Source organism: Convolutriloba macropyga, chromosome 7 (assembly GCF_964194025.1).
Source record: "Convolutriloba macropyga chromosome 7, txConMacr16.3, whole genome shotgun sequence".
NCBI classification, from domain to species: domain Eukaryota; kingdom Metazoa; phylum Xenacoelomorpha; order Acoela; family Convolutidae; genus Convolutriloba; species Convolutriloba macropyga.
This window is the reverse complement of record NC_134474.1, coordinates 31395641-31423357: the sequence shown is the minus strand read 5'-3', so window position 1 is coordinate 31423357 and position 27717 is coordinate 31395641. Positions and strand designations below refer to the sequence as shown.

The 27717-nt window shown below is 35.4% G+C and overlaps 1 protein-coding gene across 1 annotated transcript in view; it reads left to right on the top strand.

Annotated features, from left to right (window-relative positions):
- Positions 1 to 27717, top strand: part of LOC142342782 (uncharacterized) — a 123135-nt gene that overhangs the window by 37409 nt on the left and 58009 nt on the right. The window contains exons 6-12 of the mRNA XM_075394347.1: positions 1024 to 1149; positions 1556 to 1697; positions 3094 to 3564; positions 3801 to 3955; positions 15213 to 15353; positions 17844 to 17994; positions 24382 to 24546. Of these exons, the coding sequence (XP_075250462.1) occupies positions 1024 to 1149; positions 1556 to 1697; positions 3094 to 3564; positions 3801 to 3955; positions 15213 to 15353; positions 17844 to 17994; positions 24382 to 24546 (1351 nt within the window). The remainder of the gene's footprint in view (positions 1 to 1023; positions 1150 to 1555; positions 1698 to 3093; positions 3565 to 3800; positions 3956 to 15212; positions 15354 to 17843; positions 17995 to 24381; positions 24547 to 27717) is intronic.

Here is a 27717-nt window from a genome sequence, read left to right as displayed (position 1 = left end):
ATGTTTAGGTTAATTTTTTTGCTTAGTTTGTTTTTTTTTGCTGAATTATTAATTACTCTCGAGCGATGTTCGAAGCAATTATTTTAAGCGTATTGGTTTTTTTACGACTCGAAGAGGAGTATTGGGATTTTACTGGTTTTTTAGCTGAAGCAAATTTTTTCATGATTTGTACTTTTGACTTTTGTTTTCGAATATTGACTTAGTGATTTACATAGTGATTAGGTACGGCTGGCAATAAGGTTGAAAGGTCTATAACAGTCGCTCCTGACTATCTCAATTACAGAACCCGCCATCTACCCACAGCCCCACCTACCTACCCCCACCCCCGCCTACTTACCTACCTACCTACCTCCCCCACCTAACTATCCCCCGCCCGCACATCCTCAAACTAAAAAGTGCGTCTGCTTTTTAAAACACTATATTTCTATTATGCATGTTATTATTTTCTCTTTGATGTTTCCGATATAGATAGAAGACCGGCTTTTCCTTTGCTTTTGTAATTTTGAGATTGTATTGCACAACTCTTCGAGTGGTTTCCGATATTTTACTGGCTATGTTTTTTTTTACAATTTTTCGCAGCTGATTCAATTGAGGGCGTATGCAACTGGAATTCAAATGACAAGTGCGCAGAATTTGGTGCCATTTTTTTCTCTTTAAATTTTATCAGTGGTTATAGTGGTATACAATAACCTCTAAGACGTCATTTGAAGTTTCCGTAGTGATTTTCAAGTTGTCGAAAGAAAATTAGAATTGGCATCTTCGTCGCCAATAAGGTCTACGCTCATCTTCGTTCCCGTAGAAACTAACTGAATTGCTGTTCAGAAGTTTTTGATCTGAACTGGGGTGTAAGAAAATGGCTTAACTAATGTCGTGTTTTTTCAGTTGATTTGCTTTAAAAGTTTAACTTGATCAACTGTTGCTGACGACTGATTCAGTTTTTCAATAGATTTAATTAAGGGTACCACTTTTTTCCACGCGTTTCAGGAATTACTTATGTTTTATATATTTCTACATGACTTTCAGTACTCTTGCGCAAATGCTAAGTCAGAGAGGAACTGAGGAACCAATGGAAGAGGGTGACATTCTTGTCTTGTTTCAACAGATGGTGGCAGCTCTCCGACATATTCACAGTCACCACATACTTCACAGGTCAGCACATGTCAAGAGCGAAGATTTATAAAATCAGCGTCTGAAAAAAAAATAGGATCACAAATCTGATTCGTCCAATTTCAATTTCATCTTGCGAGAAAAATGTGCAAAATTGTTAGGAATGGCCAAAGAAATCAGTAGATGGGTGGGTGCAGTACTTATAATATGCTGTCGGGTTGCATTGAACTCAGTCTCTTCGTGAACTAGAGGTGTGGTTCAACCAGAGATTTAGCGCTTCTAAACTTCATTAACTAGTCAGCTAGACTGTTTTTGGCTAGTCAAACGTACTTCATGATCTCAATATAGGTGGAAAATCAGTCTCTTTGAAGCGTTTGGTCGGTTATTTTTGAACCGTTGATTAACCGTGTGTTAAATGATAAAACTTATTTTCGACTATGTGTTTCAGAGATTTCAAAACTGACAATATTTTTCTGACCAAAGAGGGGACTGTGAAGTTGGGTGACTTCGGCATTTCTAAGATGATGACATCAACTAGGCGACTAGCAAGCACAGTGCTTGGCACCCCCTATTACATCAGTCCTGAGCTCGTAAGCTTTTTAACTTAATTAAGTTAGGCTAAAAGGTTAACGTGGGGTTAGTTGAGACGTCAGGCGTCATGGATTTACTTGTTCCGACAGCTCAGTTACAATTTTGTTTTTCAATGTCTAAGATCTAGCTAAACATCATCTAGCTAAAGCGTACGGTTTTTCAGAAAATGCAGTTGATTTATTTGCTTCATTCCTAAAAAACAGAGAGAAGTGTGTTAAGATAAATGATGTTTACTCAGAATGAAGGGAAACATCATGGTGTTCCACACGGAACGGTTTTAGGGCCACTAGTTTTTCTTCTCTACGTTAATGATTTTTGAGAAAAGGTACAAGGAAACTTCGACATAATTCAATTTGCTGATGACACAAGTTTCCATTTTAGCAGAAACAATGTCGCTGAACTGGAAAAATGTGTTTCTGAAATACTTGAGAAAACAAATAATTATCTAAAGCAAAACAAATTAACCATGAATACCGTTAAAACTGAACTTCTTTGCGTCTCGAAAGAAACTGAAAATTTTGATCCAATAATTTTTCAGGGACAGGAAATTAAGCCACAAAGTCACTGCAGATACTTGGGTATAATGATTGAACTTAAACTTTCTAAATTAAACTTTCATGTACAACTCAACACAGTCCTATCAAATATGGCCACAGCGATTAGATCCATATACCTTATACGTTATCAGTTACCTCTGAAAGAACGATTAATGTTATTCAAACCACTAGTCCTTTCTCATTTAACTTTCAGTGCTCTATTTTTTGCAGAATTTGGATTTCTCTGCAATGCAGCAAATTAATCGACAAATCAATTGGGAGTAAAGGTTTGCTATGTGAGAAAAAAGTTTGAGAGATCTAGAGATCTCTTAGTAAAATCTGACATTTTGCCTGCAGAACTTCTAATAAGCCAGATGAGTGTTTCAAAACTTAGGAATGATATTTCTCTACTGTAATCAGACGGCACTGAGAGTGTTTTCTAAGTGGTAATGTCTTAGTAAGAAAAACAACGACCGAACAGCTAATTCTCCTAAGGTCGAGTAGTCGATCATTACAAAATAGAAGCATCCAAAAATAGAATAAACTTCCACGTGAAGTCCGGATTATCAAATCACGCTCACAGTTTAAACACATGTTAAAACAGCATCTGCTGCAACAATTTAAACTTGTACCGTTGGAAAGGAACGTTGGTAGCTTCAAAAGTTATTTTTACCTTTAAAAAACGGAACCACTAATTTTGATTTTTAACATTACTAATTTTGTATATAACATTTTAAACTTGTAATATTTAACCCCTGGGTCAAATTTTCAATTTACTTGTTTTAAAAAACGATATTTTTTGCTCTCCCCTGCAATGGGTTTTTGGTACAAATTAAGCTCTTTAATGTTTTTTTTGTAGTGTGAGGGGAAAGAGTACAATGAGAAGTCTGACATCTGGGCATTGGGTTGTGTTCTCTATGAAATGGCCTGTGGTCAACGAACATTCGATGGAACAAATTTACCAGCTCTCGTTACTAAAATTATGAAAGGACAGTTCGCGCCCATCAAAGCAACATTTTCCCAACCATTTAGAGTTTTGATCAGAGACATGCTTCAACGAGATCCGCAATATAGACCATCGTCACACGAGCTTTTATATATGCGTCTTCCGGAACTGATGAAAAATGTTATATCCGATAATCGTTCTAAACGAGCCAGTGGTCTATCATTGAAGTCGGACTTTGAAGGGAGCAATGACGGAGTCCAGAAAAGCGGAGCACAGAACCGTAATCCAGACTCCGCCAACGCGAGATCGCTGGTGTTTGAGTTCAACTTACAGACAATGCGAATTGAACCAGTTTCGTTCCCGTTCCGAGTTAAAATCAAACAGGTACATTTTTCTCTTCTCAATGAAGACAGAATTATTAGAAGCATAGTACTCCCATCGTCACCAACAATCTTGAATCCCCCTACACACATGCGCGCAATTTTTGCTAATCCTAAGTTTCAGCCAGCTAATACCAACGCCAGCCCCTCACCTGTCGTTCTCAATTTGTCCAACGTAGTCACTTAAATAATATCAATGAAAGTTTGAACTGATTGGATACCTTATGAGTTTGTGTTCAGTTCTCTTCATCTGCAACTCACACAGTGTGCGTGTCTTCTGAGATGAGCGTGTTCACATGGGGCGAAGGATCCAAAGGCCAGTTGGGTCACGAGAGCCTGGAGAGCTGTGCAGTGCCGACTGAAGTCGAGTCACTTCGGGGCAAGTCTATAGTAAGGTATGACCTAGTCAATTTTTCAAATCTTTTTGTTTAATTGCTCTCAAACGAAGTTTGTAGCAATTATATTAGTCATATGGTCTTTTTAATAGCCCCCGTCAGCCTCTCAACGGCATTTTATTTTGGCGCCCTCCTTTTTTTACGACTCGAAGAGGATTGGTTTTCTCTCGGTTTTTTTTTACAGGAAGTAGATTTGTTCACGCGGCATTTTGACATAAAAGCGAAAGTGAGAAAAGCTGTCTTGGTGAACAGATTTTCGCTAAGCGAGAGAAGTTTTTTGATCATGCGCTGCGTTTAGTGAATGACTTTTTGACTTTGAAAAGTAGTTTATGACTGAATTGCACATATAGATAACCGTTTTTATCCGTTTTTTCGTCTGAGTGGCCCAATTTTTTTGCTTTTAAATTGGTTCCTTGTAGAAATAAATTTTATTCGAAACTATATTGAAATGTCAACCTCGGAAATTGATTCCACAGTGTTTTGCAGAGCCTGAAAATGCGTTTCAAGTTGAACATTGGCACATAATTCTTGATCTTTTAAGTTAATTTTTGGCTTTTTTCTTTTAATTTATTTTTTGGATCTTTTAACCGTCTTTTTGTCAGAAATCAGTTAATATGGCAATTTCGCTTTGATAATTCCTATACTCAACGCCTCTTTTTACCTCGATGTAATTTTGTTCCATAAATTTGTACATATGCCAATCCGATTTTGGTAATTTTTTTTGCGATTTTCGTCAGTTTTTCGTTTGTATTTTTGTTAATAGCCGCCCTCATCTTCTCAGCCGGCTATTATTGCGCTCGTTTTTTTTTTACTTCGTCGAACTTTTTTTCGCTTTACCATTTTGCCGCTTTTTCGACATTTTGCGTGAAATCTTTTTGACTTCTCTAGGCTAGTTTCTCTCTTCTCTCATTCTGCTAAAAGTGAATTTGAACAACAGCAAAGCAATTCAAAATGAACAGAGTCGGTATAAAAATTTGAAGTCAGAAATAGAAACGGGATAAAACCATAAAGCCCAATTTTAGATGCCCGCTATTTGAACGTCGTTCCTATAAGTCTTAGTTACCACCTCTAATGCTTATTGGTGTTGATAGTAGCCCCTGTAGCCTCTCTCTAAGAAACAGAAGTATGTTCAACTACGAAATGCCATCAAAATAAATCGGACTTAAAAAATATTTTTGTACAAAAATCTTGTTTTCAATATATTCTATTCGTTCAATCCCAATCATGCTTATTGGAATCAACGGCGGCTATTTTCCGGCAATCTGCCGGGTATGTTTGTAATTGCTAGAAATAGTTTTTTGTGCGAAATGAGGGACTTTAATTTCGTTTCAATAAAAACTCAATCATTTCTTGTCGTTAAGTTTTGAAAAAACAGTTGAAACTTTTTCATAACTGCAGTCCTAACTTAAAAATTCTTTGATCATTTTTTGCAAAATGTTTCAATGTTTCCTATTTATGAATTCTGCTTTTTCTTATTTTTTGTTCTCTTCAGAGGGATAGATTTTTGTATCGGATGAGTTTATCTTTTCTCTGTCTTGAATGCTGAACAATGAAATGTATTCGTTTTTCTTGAATTTTTTAAATTGATTTTAAACTTTCAAAAATCAAGAAAGTCTTTTTGTTACGGTGTTCCTTACATTGTGCCCATATTCTTCACATTCTAAATAGTATAAATCTAGCTTTGTCCTAGCACCTAAGTTTGTTTTTGGTATATTGATTTTTTTCAGTTGTAAAAAATGAACGATTTCAGCTTATTCTTAGATTTTCGTCATTTATTTTGTGTTCAATTGATTTCATTCAACAAAAGGCATTACTGAGAGTTTGATAGCAAGCTTCTTTCAAAATTTCTACTTATGACTATTTTCTGCAGCTTTTTTCCGGCCTTAGTGTTAATTTAAACGATTTTTTGCCTTTTAATTTTCTTCTGCTGCTTATCTCTTTTCTATGATAATTTTTATTTTTGATTTAGTATGAAATCATGTTGTCTAGCTTATGTACAAAAAGGAACAGTATGTGTTTGTTGTTTTTTGTCTTAATCGCAGTGATTAGAAGTGTAATTATTGGTGTTTTCTGATTCTTAAATTTGAGTTTTTTAAAAGACTTTACTTAGTTTCTAAGATTATTATCTGCCGTTTGCTTTCGCGATATTTTTCAGATTAGAATCATGAATTATGTGAGGGCTATTGATAACCTTGTCAGCTTTTTCAGACTATCAGGTTTTTGACAACCTGAATAATTTTGGATTTTTTAACGTTACCAAACGTTTTCAATAATATAAAATTTTGCTGCATTTTGTTTCTCTTGTTGACAGTTGTTTAAGTTTCACCAATTTTTAGAGCAGACCTGGAGAGGTAGTGAGTTAATGGTTTAATACAAAAGTAAGTGGCTTCCACTGCAATTACGGTTTTGTTAGCGAAGTTTTGACGCTTCGAGTGGCTTCCGGAATTCTTCCGGTTATGTTTTACATTTGTTTTTCTATCGGTCTTGTTTTTTTTTTACAGGAAGTAGTTTTAATCACGCGGAATTTTGAACTAAAAGCAAAAGTTAGAGAACCTGTCATGGTGAACAGATTTTTGCTGAGCGAGAGCAATTTTTCGATCATGGGCTGCGTTCAGTGAGTGACTTCCCGACTTCGAAAAATTTTGTTGAGAGAACGGCGCATATAGATAACCGTTTTTTGCCGGTTTTCGTCCATTTGGATCGTTTTTTTACTGTTAGTTTAGTTATTTTGTAGAAATTGCTTTTCAGTACCCTCTATTACATAGTCCTGAGCTGGTAAGTTTTTAAACTTTTTTAAGGTCGAGGCTAAAAGGCTCACGTGGGGTTAGAGCAGACTTGAGGCGTCATGGATTTACTTGTTCAGACAGCTCAGTTACGATTTTGTTTTTCAATGGCTAAGATCTAGCTAAACATCATCTAGCTGAAGCATTTATTTCAATGTCGCACGAAATTTTGCTCAAAAAGATTGAAGCGTACGGTTTTTCAGAAAGTGCAGTTGATTTATTTGCTTCCTTTATTAAAAACAGACAGCAGTGTAAGATAAATTATGCTTACTCAGAATGGTGGGAAACGTCATGGTTTTCCACAGGGAACGGTTTTAGGGCCTCTAGTTTTTCTTCTCTAAATTAATGGTTTTCGAGAAAAGGTACAAGGAAACTTCGACATAATTAAATTTGCTGATGACACAAGTTTCTATTTTAGCATGGTTCTGAAACACTGGAGAGAAAAAATAATTATCTAAAGCAAAACAAATAAACCATGAATTCCGGTAAAACTGAACTGCTTTGCGTCTCGAAAGAAAATGAAAATTTTGATCCAAGAGTTTTTCGGGGACAGGAAATTAAGCCACAAAGTCATTGCAGATACTTGGGTATGATGATAGATTCTAAATTAAACTTTCATGTACAACCCAATACAGTCCTATCAAATATGGCCACAGCGATTAGATCCATATACCCTTTACGCTATCAGTTACCTCTGAAAGCACGATTAATGCTATTCATATCCCTAGTCCTGTCTCATGTAACTTTCAGTGCTCTATTTTTTGCAGAACTTGAATTTCTCTGCAATGCAGCAAATTGATCAACAAATCAATTGGGAATTAATGTTTGCCATGTGAGAAAAAAGTTTGAGAGATCCAGAGATCTCGTATTAAAATCTTACATTTTACCTGCAGAACTTCTAATAAGCCAGATGAGTGTTTCAAAACTTAGGAATGATATTTCATTACTGAAATCAGACGGCACTGAGAGTTTTTTCTAAGTGGTAATGTCTTAGTGAGAAAAAACAACAACCGAACAGCTAATTCTACTAAGTTCGAGCAGTCGATCATTACAAAAAAGAAGCATCCAAAAATACAATAAACTTCCACGTGAAGTCCGGATTATCAAATCACGCTCACAGTTTAAAGGCATGTTAAAACAGCATCTGCTCCAACAACTCAAACTTGTACCGTTGGAAAGGAACGTTGGTGGCTTCAGAAGTTATTTTACCTTTAAAAAACGAAAGCACTAATTTTGATATTAAACGTACTAATTTTGTATATAACATTTTGAATTTCTAATATTTAACACCTGGGATATATTTTCAATTTAGTTGTTAAAAAAAATATTTTATGCTCTCCACTGCAAAGTTTTTTTTGGTAAAAATTAAGCACTAATGTTTTTTGTAGTGTGAGAAAAAAGTACAATGGGAAGTGTGACGTCTGGGCATTGGGTTGTGTTCGCTATGAAATGGCCTGTGGTCAACGAAAATTCGACGGAACAGATTTACCAGCTCTCGTTACTAAATTTATGAAAGAACAGTTCGCGCCCATCAAAGCAACATTTTACCAACCATTTAGAATTTTGATCAGAGACATTCTTCAGCGAGATCTGCAATATAGACCATCGTCACTTGAGTTATTATTTATGCCTCTTCCGGAACTGAATAAAAATGTTATCTGATAATCGTTCTAAACGAGCCAGTGGTCTATGATTGACGTCGGACACGGAAAGGAGCAATGACGGGTTCCAGAAAAGCGGAGCACATAACCGTTATCCAGACTCCGCCAACGTGAGATCGCTGGTGTTTAAGTTGAACTTACAGACAATGCGAATTGAACCAGTTTCGTTCCCGTTCGAGTTAAAATCAAACAGAAACAACAATCTTGAATCCCCCTACACACAGGCGCGCAATTATTGCTAATGCTAAGTTTCAGCCAGTTACAACTAAAGCCAGTCCCTCACCTTGCGTTCTCAATTTACAACGTAGTCACTTAAATAATATCAATGAAAGTTTGAACTGATTGGATACCTTATGAGTTTTGTACAGTTCTCTTCATCTGCAGCTCACACAGTGTGCGTGTCTTCTGAGATGAGCGTGTTCACATGGGGCGAAGGATCGAAAGGCCAGTTGGGTTAGGAGAGCCTGGAGAGCTGTGCAGTGCCGACTGAAGTCGAGTCACTTCGGGGCAAGTCCATTGTAAGGTATGACCTAGTCAATTTTTTGAAATCTTTATTTGTTTAATTGCTCAAACAAAGTTGGTAGCAATTGTGCAATTATATTAGTCTTCTGGTCTTTTTAATAGCCCCCTTCAGCTTCTTAACGGCTTTTTATTTTGGCGCCCTCCTTTTTTCCGACTCGAAGAGCAGCATTGGTTTTTTTAAGGTTTTTTACGACTCGAAGAGGAGTATTGGTTTTCTATCGGTCTTTTTTGTTTTTTTTTCACAGGAAGTAGTTTTGTTCACGCGGCGTTTTTGACTAAAAGCAAAAGTGAGAGAAGCTGTCATGGGGAAAAGATTTTTGCTGAGCGAGAGAAATTTTTTGATCATGCGCAGCGTTCAGTGAATGACTTCCCGACTTCGAAAAATTTTGTGGAGAGGACGACGCATATAGATAACCGTTTTTAGCCGATTTTTCGTCCATTTGGTTCATTTTTTCTGTGAACTTAGTTTTTTGTAGTAATTTTGTTTGATCGATGCTACATCCATATTTAACTTTCTGAAATGGATACCTTAAAGTTTTGGAGAGCCTAATAATACTTTTGAAGTATAAAGTGGGCTCAATTGTTTTCAGGTTAATATTTGAGTTTTCATTTAGATCTTTTAGTGGACCCTTTTTATGACAAATCCATGTATATGGCAACGTTCGATTGGCAATTCGTGCATTTAACACCGCTTTTGAACGTGAGTTCTGTTCTGTTTTTTATCAAATTATACACTTACTAATCAGTTTTTTGGCAATTTTTGTCCATTTTTCAGTTTCTGTTTTAATTAATAGAACGTCTTTATGTCGTGTTATTACCAATTGATTTGTTTTTTGACGTTTAATCTTTCAAATTCAATTAAATTGGTTTCTTGTTTACTATTTTTTTATATATTGTTTTAACATTTTGAAAGTTTTGCAAAGAATTATAGTTTAGCAAATGTGTGTAACTATTTGTCAGTTTTTGTGTTTAGACTGAAGCATGGTCGTGTATTTTTTTTGAGCTATGATTATTAAATATTTATATGTACTTGATTTTGGATCGATAAATTTTTGGACATTATTTGAAACAGGCTGTAGAAGTCATTGATGCATGTCATAACTTAGTGCTGAGGATAAGTGGACAGCGAATTGAAAAGTGGAGAAAAGAAAGACTAATTTTCTGGTCTTATTGTTGAAAACTTTGTATATAGTAGACAGAAAAGCAGGTGTGAAAAAAATTTCGCTAAGCGTGCGAAATTTTTATCACGTTCGGCTTTTGTTTTAATTCCAATTCTTTATCAAAGGGGTTTTTCGCAATTATCATAACTCATATTAGTGCATTTGTAACCGTTTTTAACCATCTGAAGCAAATGTTTGACATTTAGATTTACTCTTCATCTATTATTACCATTTTGCCTATTTAAAGGTTTTTAAGGCAATAATGATGAACCACCACTTTAAGTGGTGGTTCATCATTATTGCTATTTTTTAAATTTTTAAGAAATTGGCTAAATTCGATCAAATTTTTGCCGATTTTTGTATGTTTTTCTTTACTCTTTCTTCTCACCTTAAGCTTCCTGCTGTTATTTCTCGAAGTCAGTTCTAACTTGAGAGTCTCTTTGAAGCTGTTGCAACTTTGAAGCGACACGGAAAATCTAGTCATATGGCAAATTTCTCAAACATAAATTACATAACTGTTTTCTCATGTTTTTTGATCTTAGCAGCTTCCAACAGCCGATTGATATCTATCCCGCCTTTCGGTTCGGTGACTGATCTGGCAGACAAAGTAATAAAAATTTGCCAAATAATCATTGTTGGGAAGAATCTTGAAAGCTAAACAGGACACATTTCATTTGATATTAAGCAGATGTTCTAGATATCTTTAGGTTGTTTTGCTCTTCTTATACTTTAATTGTCGTTTATTACTTCTATGTCAAATATTGGTTGGGTGACTGATGTACGAGAAAATGTAATTAACATTTTCTCAAATTGCTTGTTCGGAAAATGCATTTAGTGTTTGCGCAGAGTTTTTTAGAGAAATTGTTTTTCGGTTTTGTCCGTCATCTTTCCCTTTCGAGTTTTTCTTTATGGCCATTTGATTTCCTCTTTAATTTGGTATTTTATTCGGTGATCTGTCAATTGTTCCTAATTTGTTCTAAACTATCTGTTTTAGAGGTTTCTTTACCAATAGTTTTTTCTGGAGTTGTCACTAAATTTAAATTTTATCAGATTGTATAAGTTTACTTTTGTTAGTTTTCTCACGATATTTTTTCTGCTGTTGTTTCAAAATGCTTAGTATAATTATGTAGAATATGCCTTAGATCAGTGAAGGTGGTCTTTTTTCTGCTTCGAGTCGTTTATGGAAATCTTCCGCCTATGTTTTTTTAACCGGAAGTACTCTTTTTTTGAAACGGCGTTTTGACCTAAAAGCAAAAATGAGTGAAATTGCTCTGTGAAATAAATTTTCATGAGCGATAGAAGTTGCTTGATCAGCTGCGTTGATTGAACGATTTTTTTAACTTGATTGAACGATTTTTTAAGAGAATGGTCCATTTGATGACAGTTTTTAGCCGTCTTTTCGTCCATTTGTCAATTTTTTGATTGAAAATGAGTTTCATAAAGAAGTTTTTTATCTGTGCTGCATGAATATATAACGGTCTGAAAATGATAATGTTATGTTTTTGATGGCCTAAAAATGATGTTAAAGTGCAAAATTGGCCCATTTCCCAATTTTTTAAGCCAGTTTTTGGCTTTTTTTAATGAATTTCTTCATTTTTTGATGTTTTTTGGAGATTTTCAAATGTTTTTCCAAGATTTTCAAAATGTTTTTTGTTCAAGAGTTTTTTCACGATTTTTGAAATTGATCTGTTTTCGCTTTTAACTGAGTCAGGACACTGGCTCTTTTTTTAAGCCTCAATTATTTAAAAGTGAAAAATGCATTTATTCTACTTCAATTTTTGTCAGATAATTTTTGATTATATTTTCCGGTTTGAGTTTAATTTTGATGTTTCAGAATGTTACGAATTGGTTTTTGTTTATCTTATACAATATCTGTATTCTTCACATTCCTCCATATATCTTTCAAACGTTCTCCTAAGGCCTATGGTTTTGTCGGCCTTCTCTCTATAAATTTTTGAATTTTTTTAAACTAATAGTTTTTCTTTGTCTTTAATTTCTTCGTATGCAATTGAATTGTCACTTATTATTTATCACAATTTTTCTGGGGCTTTTCTTCTGAGATTATTCAGAGGGCTAGGTTTCGTTAATATACAATTTTTTGCGAATTTTGTTAGGTCTCCTTAGTCTTTTTCATGATTACTTTGATAAATTGTTTGCCCCTTTCTGTTTTATAGCGTTGTTTGGGTTTTAAAACTAATGCACAATAATGAATAACAGCTAATGTTCAACTGCTATTGTACAAAGTTTATTTAATTACCAAATGATTATTTTTTTAATGGTATAAAATTGTGTTTTTATCGAGAAAAATTTTGGAAATTGATAAATTTTGTAAAAATTTATTGCTGCATTTAATTTATTCTGTGAAAAAATTGTTTGAGAGCCTAACATGATTTCTCGAGGAGTTTGATGTGTTCAGTTGCGTCAAAAATTTTGATTGTATTCTTTGCTGGTATTGTATACAGAGTAATCAACTTTTTCTTATGTTTTTAGTAGTTTATTTAGTAGGTATCAGTCAATTTAAAAGGTTGCCTTTTCACAAAGATGACTCTTCGAGCTGTGTCCGGAATTCTTCGGGATATGTGTTTTTTAATTCGCTTACCTTTTGATCATGTTTTTCGTTTGACATAAGTCACGATTTTTAGCTTGATTCAAGTCACTTAATGTTTCAACTGAATGGATTTTAAATTCTTTCACGCATTGAATTACGCAATGTAGTGAATACGGTCAAAGTCAAAAGAGCGAAATGGAAAGATCGAAAGAAACAGTATTAGCACATAAAGCCCTGTCATTAAGTCAAAGTGCATTAGGTTATCAACATTGATTCAAGCTATTGCTAGCTGGCGTTAGTATTATGATTTGAAAGCTCAATAAAGTGTACTTTTAGAAGCTAACCGAATATGCAGAGTTTGCACACCAATTTAAAAAATTGACACGTTTAAAGATTCTGTCAATTTCTTTACTTAGTTTTGCCTTTTTATGTTTCAATCCCAAATTTAAAGTTTTTGTAGATCATTTACTTAGAAAATAGAAAACTAAATATTTGATAATTGAGAAATGAAAGCTATGAACATTTCGGGAACTCTAGACTGAATGATTAACAAAATTTGATAAATTGCAGTTTTGGTATCTTGGGATTGGTGATAACCAATATTTGAACTAGTAAGCAAAATGATTTTTAAATTTATATAGCCAGGATAGGAAAAATAGAAAACAAATTAGGTTGAATGAAAGTGTATTAACTTGTGCATCTTCTACGCTGAAAGCTGCGATAATCATTTTTAAAAACTGAGCTTATGATATCGCATTGTTATGCAGGCGCAATTGGACAACATTTTTCGCAGTTATTTTGGACATAGTTGCATTTCTTAAAAATCAAGTTTTTAGTAGCCGCACTCAGCATCTCAACGGCTATTATTTAGGCGCTCTCCTTATTTTTAATTCGCTTTACCCCGATCACGTTTTTCGTTTTACTTAAGTCACGATTTAACTCTTGACTGGTGACTTACCACACTCACTCTTGCAACTGAATGGATTTTAACTTTTTTCATGCATTTAATTACTCAATGTTGTGAATACGGTCAATTTCAAAAGATCAAAATCAAACGAAACGGGATAAACCTATAAAACCCGGTCATTAAATCATTGAACATTAGGTTATCAAGGATCATTAGAGTGATTGCTAGCTGACATTATTATTAAGCTTGATCGCTTTCAGTTTAGAAGCTGACTTAAGTATAGGTGTAGAATTTAACAAACCGAGAGCTAAATTAGAACTTTTTGATTCTGAAGAAAAAACGGAAAAATTGATCAATTTTTTTCGCTTCTTCTCCTTTAATCCCGATGTGCATCAAGCGCGTCAACGGTAACTATTTGCCGTCTATGTTTAAAAATTCGAAAAACTATTTTAGTATCAATTTGCTTTGGCAAAGTTGCGATAGCTTTGTGCACTTTATGGAATATATTTGTTTGTGTGTAGTATTTATGGATGATATCAACACCTGGAGATAATTTCAATACATTTTAGTTTTGCCTAGATCTACACCAATTCGGTGATCCTCGAGTTGTTATTGTACCCTATAAGTACCCTATTATTGTACCCTTTTTTTGAGTCTTTTTCAGTCAAAGTTTGGTCCCCTGCCGATTGAGCGTTGAGATAATGGATGGGAATTAACCTTTAAATGATGCGGTGGTAACTTGCAAAAATGATGGAAAGTTGGATGACTTCGCAACTGTTGTATTGTTTATCATCATCTACCTTATGTCTTGATCACAAAAAATTGGTCCCCCTAGCTGTGTTGGAAATGAGTAAAATTAAACGTTTTTTCTATTGCAAAAACAGAAGTGCTCTCTTGAGAATATGAGGGCCGCTGCACTTCGTTTTCCGGCCCTTATAAAAAAGTACCTTGAGATGCTGTTAACGAAATGCACTTAAACGAAATTTGTAGCAATTATATTTGTCCTTTGGTTTTTGTTATGTATTTTTTTTGTCCTCAAAAACGGGATAATCGGTTAAACCAGAGAGCATTAAGTGGCTTATTAGCTCTCTTATCACCTAGTCACTTACTAGCCTCCGCTCTGCTCTCATTTTACCAGTCTTACTATGCGGTTCATCGAAACTGAAGAGGAGACATATTATGTGAAGGGTGATTCTCAGAGTCTTAGATAGACAGTTCAAAACACTCCACCCCTCTGCACTCACCCCCTGAACACGCTCACCGTCCGACCCTCTTCCGCACAACACCTCACTCCGCCTCCTGTGTGTGCCTCCATCTTCCCCCCTCACGTCACCCCCTATTGCACACCCTAATGCTAGCATCCGTAAGCCCCAGCTGACTGCTACCGTTGGTAGTTTGAGAGTAATTCGCCCGGCTTTAGTCGGTTATGTATCTCTGATGGTCTAAAAACATAAGGGGCAAAAATGTTCACAGAATGCCCGAATTGTGACCTAAAGGGACAAAAACTGAGAATGCATGTTGCAATCACAAGCCCCTAACCTCCGCCCCCTGTTCCCGAAAAAAATGAAATTGAGAACTTATTATGTTTTGAAAAAATAGAACATTTTAGAAAGCAGTTCAGTACTTTCTAAATCATCTCCCGGTTGTATGATAATTGTGATGATTGCCTGTTTAAGGGTTGGAGCGGGTGATGGCTTTAGCATTTTCGGATGTGACAATGGAATTCTATTGACTGCTGGCGACGGAACCAGAGGCTGCCTTGGACATGGAGACTGGAACAACTCGTCCAAAGCCAAGCTGATCGAAAACTTGTTGTCGTAAGTTGTAATGCATGAAATTGAGAGTGGCATGAAACTTTTTGTTGTTTTGGATGCCTTGTTGTTCTATGGAAATTGCAGACTAGTTGTGTAGTTTTGTCATGTTTCTTTTTCTTTTAACTAATTGGTTTTTCACAACCCTCTAATACTAGAATTTTTGGCAGAATTCACAAAGCTTATTTTTATAGCTGCGAAGCTGTAAGCTGAGCGGAGCTATATTGCGGTGCTCTTGGTTTTTTACAATTCAAAGAATTTGAATTGTAGTGGGGCGCTGTCTTTTTACCACTCGAAGAGGAGTATTGGAGAAGTCCTTTTTTATCAATTTTATTGAAGTGAATTTTTAAGCGAGAAATGAAACACGTGAAAAAATTTGGAGTGATTTTGTTGCTGAACAAAATGAAGAGTGGAGCGAAAAGAGAGTGGTTTTTTGTTCATATCGCTGTATTCTAGAGAGCGAGAAATTGAAGTGTGAAAAAAGTTCTTTAAGCGAGCGAAATTATTTGTTCACGTGCGGCATTTTTTCATTTATTTTGGTTAAGAGGTTTGGTTATGATTTTGTTTTAATTTTAGTATGGTTTCCGTAGTGGTTTGAAGGTTTCTGGAAATTCATATGAATTTTATGATAATTCGGAGGTTTAAATGTATTTTGCTGATTTTCGGTCTATTTTTTGCGTTTTTTTGACGATTTTTTGTTTTACTGGCTCAAATGGGCATTGAAGAAACCCCTTCTACTTGAGCAATATTAGGATAACAATTGGTTATAGTTTTGTGGGTACGAATCATTTTTTAGTTGAGAAATTAATTGGAACTAATTTTCTAAACTTTTTGCAGTTCTTCGTTTTTTTCTCCTGTTTCTAGACAAGTTGCTTAGCCTATTATGACTTGCCTATTGTTTTGCGAGCATCTGGATACCCTATTGGCTGAAGGGAATGTTTCTGTGGATTTATATGCTTTCAAAATATTAAAAAATTTAAAAACTTTTTCCTGTTTTTTTGTGAAAGTTGTTTTTAAGAGCTTTTTTTCCATAATTAGGCCTCAAGTATTTTTTTTAAAATTTCACATAAATGTTTTTAGTAAGTACTAGTTGTTTTGTTGAAATTATTTTGTGGCACAGGTAGATTTTTTGGGATCTCAATTAATAACAAAATTTGATCAGATTTTTTATCATATTTTAACAGATTTGATTTTATTGTTTTTTACTTTTTTGTTTCATGGTTTTGTTTCAAGATAATCATAATTTAGTGAAGGCAGGTTTGTTTGATGAGCATTTGGATGGCGTTTAAATGGATTTTCACTTCGAGTCGTTTCCGGAATTCTTCCGGCTATGTTTTAAGATCTGCTCACACATTTCATGATTTTGTTTCTGAATTTTCGATTTGTTTTTGAATGCCGTTTCTATTCTTCCTGAAATTTTTTTATTGGCATTTAAGGGGTTCAGGGTTCACAATAGTCGTTCTAGTTGTTTAGTCATAAGTATGGGCAATTTTGTCCTTCGAGTCGTTTCCGGAATTCTTCCGGCTATGTTTTTTTTAAGATCTGTTCACTTTTTTTCATGATTTTTGAAGTCAAATTGGAGTAGTGATTTTGGTCACGCCGAAATAGAAAATGGAGCGAAAATGCGAGTGGTTTTGCGGCTTGAAATTCTCCCGCTCTAATTTTAAAGTAGAGTGAGAAAACGGTGTTCGAGTTTGAACAAAAATTCTCTTTTTCGCTAGTATTTGTTCACATGCGGCAATTTCACTTTGGTTTTTATTGTTTTTTCAATTTTTTGGTTCGGATTTTTTTCTAAATCGTTTTTCCAATTCAATCATAGTCCGTTATAGATCTAGTTTTTTGTTTAGTCAATAAAATTTTTTTGAATTGTACGTCAGGACTTGTCCTGCTATGTTTTTTTGTTTCGTCTGACGCTCTTTTTTCGTTTTACGTTTGTTCACACCTCAAAGCTGAAGTCAAATTTTCTGAATGACTTCTTCCTCTCACTAACTGCTTTTGCGCGCGTGACGTCATTTCTCACTCTCTCTAGCAAAAGTTTTTTGCGTGATTAGATTTTGATCATAAGTGACTTACCTCTCAATAAAATGACTTTTGCACTTTAAAATTTAAGTTTATTTTGAATTAGTTTAAGGTCAAAGGAACTCATATGTTTAATAAGGGTCCCTAATGAAAAGGCTTCTGCGCAATCAATTTTAACAAGCTTTATTAATTTATCGTTTAATTTTTTTACATAACTTTTTGAGCGGCGTCGATAACTTCTTCAACTTATATCTGTATCTGTTTCTATCTCTATCATACGGCACGCATGTATATTCTTTCGCAGCTATTCCGGCAATCTGCCGGCTATGTTGATGAATAATTAGTTTGACAAAACTATGGTCGATGTTGGAAGTTTTAAACGGAAAATGTTCTTGCAAATTGTCTGAACCAAAACTAAATTTATTTTACTGTAGCTGGTTTGTTCAACGGTGTAAATAGACCTTGACTCCGTTTTAGTGTCGATATCGTCTCTTTTGATTGTGGCCCTACCCACGTAGCAGCAGTTAGCAGTGAAGGGGTAATCTACACTTGGGGTGTGGGCGCAGATGGTCGCTTAGGACTCAATGAGCTTCACGATAAAAACATACCTACTCAAGTCTCAGCCCCGGTTAGATTAATGAACTCTGAACAGCTTTTCATGTCTCCTTTCAATTTTCAGAAAGCCATCCCAGCATTGAATACAGAAATTGGGATCCTTGTCACTTTTAGCACAAATGTGAGTTTCAGTCAGCTGAGTGTTATTTTCTTTCAAACTTCCTAAGATTTAATTAGCAAATTGAATTAACAGATGAAATTCCTCAGATATAGTTTTGTAACAGATGGCGCCTTTTCAGTGCAATTTGATTGATTCTAAGATGATTCTAACCAAACATTAGCGAGAAGAACCAGCGAGAATACTTCATGGACTGCATTTGATCAATTTCAATGTTTGCTTATTTTTTCCTTACTTTCTAAAATTTCTAGTAATTGTGCAAACAGTTGCAAAGAATGATTTTGACTTAAACATTTCTATTTAATGGCGCCCAGAGAATAGGAAAATTAACAGAACATATGTGCTTAAAATAATAAAAATTGTTAAATGACAGAAAGTTAAATAGCAGTTTGTATCAGTCGGACAAATTTGAAAAAGCAATTTGTCGATTGATTTTTCTACACCAGATAAGTTTTCAATTGAAAACCTTGCAAACGATGGTTTTCATATCATACTTCCTTTGACGAAATGTAACATGTGGCTGGAATTTAGAAATGCCGAGGTAGAGAACTAAAAATTTTACCTACTTCTCAAATCTGACTGTTTGTGACAACAGTGTTCCTAACTTCTATTAGCCAACAATAATTTCACGGAAGGAATTGGCTGACTACTTTAACTTATTCTAGAATTAAATGTTGGTAAATCTTTTCAAAAAAATTGGGTCACAAATTTCTTTGATTGATACAGCTACTTTCAAAACAACAAAGTAAGCCAGCCGACAGTGCAGGAGTATTCAAACTTCATAGTGCATATTACAAACTGCTTTATGAAATAAATTTTTGTACATAATACATTTGAGAGCAAAAATTTTTATTAATAGCCGCACAGCCATAGCTGGGGCTATTATTGGCCTTCTCTTGGTTTTTTACAATTCAAAGAATTTGAATTGTATTGGGGCGCTGTCTTTTTACAATTCAAAGAATTTTTACAATTCAAAGAATTTGAATTGTATTGGGGCGCTGTCTTTTTTTTAAGATCTGTTCACACATTTTCATGATTTTTGAAGTCAAATTGGAGTAGTGATTTTGGTCACGCCGAAACAGGAAGTGGGGCGAAAAAGCGAGTGGTTTTGCGGCGTGAATTTTTTTCGCTCTAATTTTAAAATAGAGTGCGAAAATGGTGTTTGAACAAAAATTCGGTTTCTCGGTAGTGGTTTTTTGTTCACATGCGGCAATTTCACTCTGATTTTTACTGTTTTTTCGATTTTTTGTATCGGATTTTCTAAATTGTTTTCCCAGTCCATTCATAGCTCTTTCTAGGTCTAGTTTTTTGTTTGAATTAAATTTTCATTTCTCGCTAGTGGTTTTTTGTTCACATGCGGCATTTTGACATTGATTTTTTGTGTTTTTCTTCTGATTTTTTGATCTCATTTTTTTAAAATGGTTTTCTCAATTCACTCATAGTCCATTCTAGGTCTAGTTGTTCTGTTTAGTCAATGAGAATTCTTTGAATTGTACGTTAGGACTTGTCCGGCTATGTTTTTTTATTTCGTCGTCATGATTTTTGTTACGACCATATGACGTCACTGCCACTTTTTGTTCAATTGTTGATGCAATTTCAACTGAATCGCATGTGTGACGTCATTTTTCGCTCTTAGTGGAGCGAGTTTTTTGTTCATTTGCGTGATTAAATTTTTGGTCACACTTGACTTACTCACTCTCAAAAATGACTTCCTCACTTTGAAATTGACTTTTATTTACTTTAATTCAAAGAGATAAGGTCAAATGGGTGTGTGTCACTCTAAATGAAGGTTATTTGACATCAGCTAATAGAGGCAGCAATAACTTATACAGATTTTTAATCAAAATATATCAGATCAGCCTTCAATGAAAAGACGAATTTTTTGGTCTGTGTTTTTTACTGTTTTTTTAGACTGCCCATCTACGAATCTATTGCGGCTATTTTTTGGCAATCTGCCAGCTATGTTATTCAAAGTTATAGTTTTTATATAAGTTATAAAAGATAAAAAAGTTTTTTAATAATATTTAGATAAATATGCTTTAACAATATTTATGTTTTTCAGAGTCAACTCAAAAAGACCAGCTTGTAAAGTTTTCAAAATCAATCAGTATATGTTTAAAGTTTACTGGGCGATCAATTGGTTAAGAATTATCAGAAATTCAGTTGTCAGATTGGTGCGGTAATTACACCTAGCTTTGAAGATAAAGCCAATTAGACGAAATTGATTTACCAATTTGATTTACGTGATTAATTGTGGAATATGGTGATAATTAATTGACCATAGTCCACAGTCTTAATTTCAAAATTTGTCACCATATTCCACAAAAAACCCATTTTGTAGAATTTGTGTTGATCTAATTCAATTTTCATTTGGTAGGGGCGCTAGTCTGTAATGTCCTTCCAGAGCAATTCTTTCGACGTTGTTCGGTCATGTTTTAATACGAAAAAAGACTATTTTGATTTCAAAAATCATTTGCTTGATTACAGTCTATAGTTGGCTTTTCTTGATGTGTATTAAAGGAGACCAATTGGATGATAACGGTATTGTATTCAAATAGACGTATCAAACAGTATGCCATTCGAAAAATTTGACTTAAGCTATTTTTTTTAAAAAATCTAAGACGTTTTTTTATTGAAAAATGTGTTTCCGGAAAGATATCGAGCGGAAAAAATGAACTTAGCATTTAAAAAATTATAGTTGTCTTGAAGATTGGACACTCTAGAAATAGGTCTGGGGCGAAAATTTGCATGCAAAATGGATAAAGCTTGGGATCATTTATGAGAACTAAAGGACTACTTCCAGATAATTGAGTTTTTGGTATGTTATAACGCCAGAAGGGTGGTTTTTTTGGGAAATGGCGAGTATGGCTAAAACATAATTCATTAATCAAAAGTAGCTCATTTTTTCCTCTGTCGGTTATCTTTTCGGCTGATGTTTTGATTACAGAAACGACAGTTTTTTGAATGCATTGTTAGAATTTCTGGGAACATCAGTGGGCTATTCTAGAATTCTACTCAGTACAAATATATACTAAAATCAGTACCAAAATCTTACTGGAACAGTTGTTATCAGTAATATTGTGGAATATTCAGGAGCGAATATGATGCTTAGAATTTTATTTTGCAGCAAAAAGAACCTGGTCAAAACTGACAAATAACGTGGGCAAGATAAAAATTGAATAAAAACCTATGAGGGAATTGATTCCTTTCTCTGACCAAATATGTGTGTTTTAATTAATCTGATCGTATAAACGGGCCCTCACTTTACGAGTGAGAATTTTACGTGGAATTGTCAGTACGTGTTTTTCAGTGTAATTTGTAGAATTTAAAATTCAGCTAAGGTGGTTCGGGGCCTTAGCCTCTAAATTCCAACAAGTTTTGAAAATAATTCCTAGGTTTAGTTTTTCTCTAAGTTAGCCCTCTAGGCGACTTTAATTCTCTTAAAGACCTTCTGCCCAAACTAACTTATAAAGGAAAACGGGCACACTTCTATACTTAGCAAAAGTTAACTTACACCAGTTAACTTCTAGTACTTATGCCTACTAAGAAAACTATAACAAAAACACGCCGAAATCTAGCTAAGAACTCTCTGTCTTACCAACAGAAAGGAGAGACTTCACTTACAAAATTAAATTCAAAAAGAAGCTCTAAGAAAGTACAAAAATCAAGCGGTATATATACTCCGCAAAAGTAAATAAGAGATATAATCAAGTCCGATTTCTTTTTATAAATTAATCTCATGCGAAAAGTCCCAAAAAATCCCATGGTTAAATCAAATTCATCCCCAATTTAGTAAGTAACCTCTAATTTGAGCTGAGAAATCTTAAGTTTCATCAAAGGTTATGAATCGTTCAGTTCAGACAAAGTCAGAATTGTCAGTACTTATCAAAATCAATATTTGTTGAATAAACCGCCTCTAAAGTCCTAACTTACTTAGCCATTATTCTTTCAATCTAATTTAATTCTAAACTTCTGAGAAATAACCCAAGGTTAGTACTTTGCCATAATTTCTTAAGTTTTCTTAAATTTCTTAAGATAGCTTAAGTTAGAAATTCCATTTCTACACCACCCACTCGGACTTAACTATTCTCCTGAATAGTTATAATTACATAGTTAAACGATTTACATCAGTAAATAGAAATGTAAAACAAATTTATAGAAAAAGAACTTATAAAAGGTTTAGTTAGTCCTTGGTCTGAGTATTCACAAACAGTTGCAAGTTCTTGTTTTGATGCTTTCGAGGAGAGACAACACTGCACACGAATCGTTTCTATCTTGCGCATCCCCGACTGTAGTGGCCTTCTTGACCACACCGCTGGCATACTACCCGGGACCTCGTTTGAACTTGTTGGCCTCCAATTTTTGCCTGTTGTCCCTGCATCAAGTGTTCAAGAGCCCATCTCATTTTCTGTTGCCCAGAGAGGACCAATTGAATTAAACGGAAGTGAAATTCGGGACTGAATGCTTCGAGAACCTCCATCTCCGTTTGTGTGCTGGCATCTCTGGTATTTTGTTCCCCAATCGTCGCAGTAGTGCTCCAAGCATCATCATCATCGTCCCGCATTGTTACCGGCTGAGGCTGTGTTGCACTACTGATTCCCAGGTCAATAGCTAAGCCCACCGTAACAGCACACCCCATAAATGGCTCTTTACGAAGTTCACTCCTCAGGCTCTCCACTTGTAGCCCGTTGATGAAAATCCAGTGGGCCAGACGATCCAACTCTTGGTTTATCCTAGATTTTCTCGATAGCATTTTTGGTAAACCCTGTCTGCCCACTTTGTGATACTCTCGCCAACTTTTTGTTTGAGACCAAGTTCCTCTTGTGATGACATTTCTCAGTGAAGTTGAAGTCACTTTGGTTCTAGTACAACGAAGCAAGGTAATTAAAGATCGCATTTTTTTAAAGCCGTATTTATATGCTTAGAACTTTCACGTTATCACATATAGACAACTTTCACATTTTCCTTAAATCATGAGCTTTAAATCATACTTCAAATTCTGATAATCCCTCTGTGGTCGCCAATGTAGAATTTAAAATTCAGCTAAGGTGGTTCGGGGCCTTAGCCTCTAAATTCCAACAAGTTTTGAAAATAATTCCTAGGTTTAGTTTTTCTCTAAGTTAGCCCTCTAGGCGACTTTAATTCTCTTAAAGACCTTCTGCCCAAACTAACTTATAAAGGAAAACGGGCACACTTCTATACTTAGCAAAAGTTAACTTACACCAGTTAACTTCTAGTACTTATGCCTACTAAGAAAACTATAACAAAAACACGCCGAAATCTAGCTAAGAACTCTCTGTCTTACCAACAGAAAGGAGAGACTTCACTTACAAAATTAAATTCAAAAAGAAGCTCTAAGAAAGTACAAAAATCAAGCGGCATATATACTCCGCAAAAGTAAATAAGAGATATAATCAAGTCCGATTTCTTTTTATAAATTAATCTCATGCGAAAAGTCCCAAAAAATTCCATGGTTAAATCAAATTCATCCCCAATTTAGTAAGTAACCTCTAATTTGAGCTGAGAAATCTTAAGTTTCATCAAAGGTTATGAATCGTTCAGTTCAGACAAAGTCAGAATTGTCAGTACTTATCAAAATCAATATTTGTTGAATAAACCGCCTCTAAAGTCCTAGCCATTATTCTTTCAATCTAATTTAATTCTAAACTTCTGAGAAATAACCCAAGGTTAGTACTTTGCCATAATTTCTTAAGTTTTCTTAAATTTCTTAAGATAGCTTAAGTTAGAAATTCCATTTCTACATAATTTTATAGTAATGTCTTTGATCCGTTCAAAACAGCGGACGTAAGTGTAATTCACATGGCTGATTATCCTTAATCAGCCATGTGAATTACACTTACGTCCGCTATTTTGAACGGATCAAAGACATGACTATAAAATTACACTGAAAAACATGTACTGACAATTCCACTTGAAATTCTCACTCGTAAAGTGAGGGCCCGTTTATACGATCAGATTAATTAAAACACACGTGTTTGGTTATAGAAGGAAATCAATTCCTTCATAAGTTTTTAATCAATTTTTATCTTGCCCAGGTATTTTGTCAGTGTATCATATGGGCATATATAAATATGGGCTCGAAATTTGCACATATTCGCATGGCAAGAATGTCAATTAAACTGCAATGAATTCAAAAAAGGCGTACTTGCATAAAGATCCTAGCCCTTAAATAAAGACAGTAAACGAGAACAAAATAAAAACGGTACAGAATAAAACTGCAAACGAAATGAACTTGGTCACTATTTGCTTCAAATGCTTCAGGATGCGGAAGGCTTTCAGATACGCAAGGTGTTTTGTGGCTACGATGGGACACTATTTTTGGCAGACATGGGTTGTGTGTTAGCGTGTGGGAACAATGCATTCAATAAATTGGGTCTAAATAACAGACAGGGTTTTCTGATGGGCATGAAGAACTTCATCAGCAAGGTTATTTTGTCTTTGCAATCAAGGACACATGTCTTGTCTCACTGAGTTTTTAAATAGGAAAACAATCTTATACTTCTTTATAGAAATCTTACAAGATGATTAATTGCTCGCAAACGATGTTTGTAGCAATTATTTTAGTCCTATTGGTCTTTTTTATGAGATTTTTCGCTTGACCAAGATTTCTTCTGACCCATTTGACTTTTCGTCCTCAAAAACGGGATAAACAGACAGCGCGCAGTGGGCATTAAGTTCTTTTAGAGCCTTTCAGCTCACTAGTCTCAAAGTAGACGATTCACAGAAACTGTTTTGGCGACTTATACTTATGGTGTGAAGGCCAGATCTTAGAGGTTGACCCTCGCATCCTCCCACAACCCCCCCCCCCCCCCACTGTTGACCCCCCCCCCCCCCAATTGCGCCACCCCCCCCCCCCCCCCACACACACACACACACACACACACGCACACAATTGCGCCACCCTCTCCTCCCCTTCTCAGCCCCCGGTGCACCCCAGTTGCGCTCAACTAACGCCCCTTCAATTAAGCTAAAGCTAGCCTCACTAAACCGTGGCTAGCTACTAATGAAGACAACCGCTCGCTGGTCGTTTGAGAGCAATTCTTTCAGACGTTAGTTGCTTATATTTTCAGTTCAACTGACTTGTTCCATTAATCAGATATATGAAAAGTTTTATTCAGTTTAGCAACAGTTTTATGATGCGATTTAACTTTTTGTAGCAATTATTGTTAATAGCCGAGGTCAGCCTCTCAGCGGCTATTATTTAGAGGCTCTCTTTTTTTTACATTTCGAAGAGTTTGCATTGTATTTTGGCGCTGTATTTTAGACCTGTTCACTCATTTTTGCAATTTTTGAAGTCAAATTGAAGGTCAAGCCGAAACAGAAAGAAGTCGTAAATGTCCCGAATAAAAAGGTTTCCGTGGAGTAAATGTTACCAACACTTTTAATTGCTTTTGAAGGAAGTTCTTAGCGATTATTGTAAACGTGTTGGTCTTTTTCTTATGCAAATTTTACGCTTGACCATTTAGTGCTTTTCTTCTAAAACATTCTTTGACTTGTCGATTGACTTTTTCACGCTTTCGTTCTTCATTTTTGAGTGATATATATTGCTCTCACACCGAAGTAAAGCTTGTTGCTAATTTAAGTCGGTTACAGGATAGGAATAACAAGGGCCTGATAGCCGATTGGTCAGTGCATCTGGTTATTGATCAGAAGGTCAGTGGTTCGAAGTTCGAATCCAGGCGGGGTCAAATGTTTTTTCACCCTCCTGTCGTTCGAGAGCAATTCTTCCAACATTTGTCGGTTTTTGTTTTAATTTATCGCTGAATGTTTTTTACACAGTGCCCATAAGTTGTTCAACTTATATCATTATCTGTTTCTATCTGTATTGTACTCCAGCAATCTACCGGCTGTTTTTTTTAAAAGATTTTGTTACACATTTGAGTAGCTGATCAGATACATGGAATCTTCAATTGATTTGCTGATCAGATACATTAGTTCTAAATTTTTCTTCGATTTCCTGGTATGTTATTTCAGGAATGTTCCTGCTATGATTTTTTTTGCATGATAATGAATTTAAAAAGTAGCAATTAAATCAGCTAGAATTTTAAAAAAAAGTTTCATTAGAGGCCCTATGCTGTTTTCAGCGGCCTTTCAAGTGCTTAGAGACATTTTAATTTGAATTTGAAATAGTCATTTTTACCCGTTTCCGAGCTCAGAATTTTTGTGAATTTTCATGGTGGTGGTGATTTTTTGGCGATTTCATCATTTCTAATTGCTCTCAATCGAACTTTGTAGCAATTATTTTAGTCCTGTTGTTTTTTTGCAATTTTTTGCTCGACCGAATTTTATCCTCAAAAACGGGATAACACCTTGTGGGCATTAATTTCTCCTGGAGTCTTATGCCTGACTGGTCTCTATGAATGCTGTTCATCAAAACTGTGTTTAAATACAATTTCATTGAGTGAAGGGCAGTTCTAAAGTTTTACCCCCTCAGCCACCCCCGTTACTCACTCCCCCATCCCCCCACTCACCGCACCCCAGCCCAACAACCCCATCCACCCTCCTCAAGGCGATTTGGAGCCCCCCTCGTTGAGACCTCACAACCCAACCCCCAATCGCACGTTTAATTGCACGTTTTATGCTTTTTTTACATTTTTTTAACGAAGACCGATATGTTACTCGAAACGCTGATCCTATATGTAAATACACGTTAAAAGTTCTCTGTAGACCTTTCAATAAATTTTGCTATTGCTATTTTGAGTTCAAAAATTTATATCTTGTGTGTGTTCAGTCTTTGGGTTTATGGATAGTTTCTAGAGACAGAAAATGGTATTGATTTTATTAATATCACGAATTTCAGCGACTATTCAAGAAAATTTTTTCAACTCTCCTCTACTTCTTTGAAAATATTTTGTCTTTGAATTTTTTAATCTTTAAATCTTTATTAAAAATTATGTGAGGGTTGTGGTTAAATTTACAGGGCATGAAAATTGGTTTCTGGATGCTAGCTTCAAGGATTCTGGCAATGCTAATATTTTTGTTCACTAAATTTGTGAAACAATACTGCAAAGAGCAGTCAGTCATAAATTAAATTCTAGCTGGAGTGATTTTAATAGCGACCAGGCTAAAATGATTGCTAACGCGATTGTGATAGATTCTTATCAAGTCTTTCTGGCTGTCAGGGCTTGGTGATGGACCGCAACTATAATTGTTCCCTTAAAGTTTGTCTGCCTCCAATTTTTAATTGCTCAAACGACGTTTGTAGCAATTATACTAATCCTGTTAGTCTTTTTTATGCGATTTTCCGCTTGACCGATTTTTCGTCTGACCCATTTGACTTTTCGTCCCGAATAATTAGGTAGCGGGATAAACAGGCGGCGCCCAGCGGGAATTAAGTGCTCTTAAGGCCTTTCAGCTCATTAGTCTCCAAATATGCGATTAACAGAAACTGTTTTGGAGACATATACTTGTGGTGTGAAGGGCGGTTTATAGAAGTTAACCCGCACCCCCCATCAGCCCCCTCTCATTTTACCCCCACCCCCAATCCCTACCCCTGAACATAGTTCAGGCCGTAAGGGCCTCCTGCCGCTAAGAGCAGCCCTCCCACCGTTGCCCCACCCCACTGTCCCCCCTATCAGCACCCCGGTGCAACCCTCC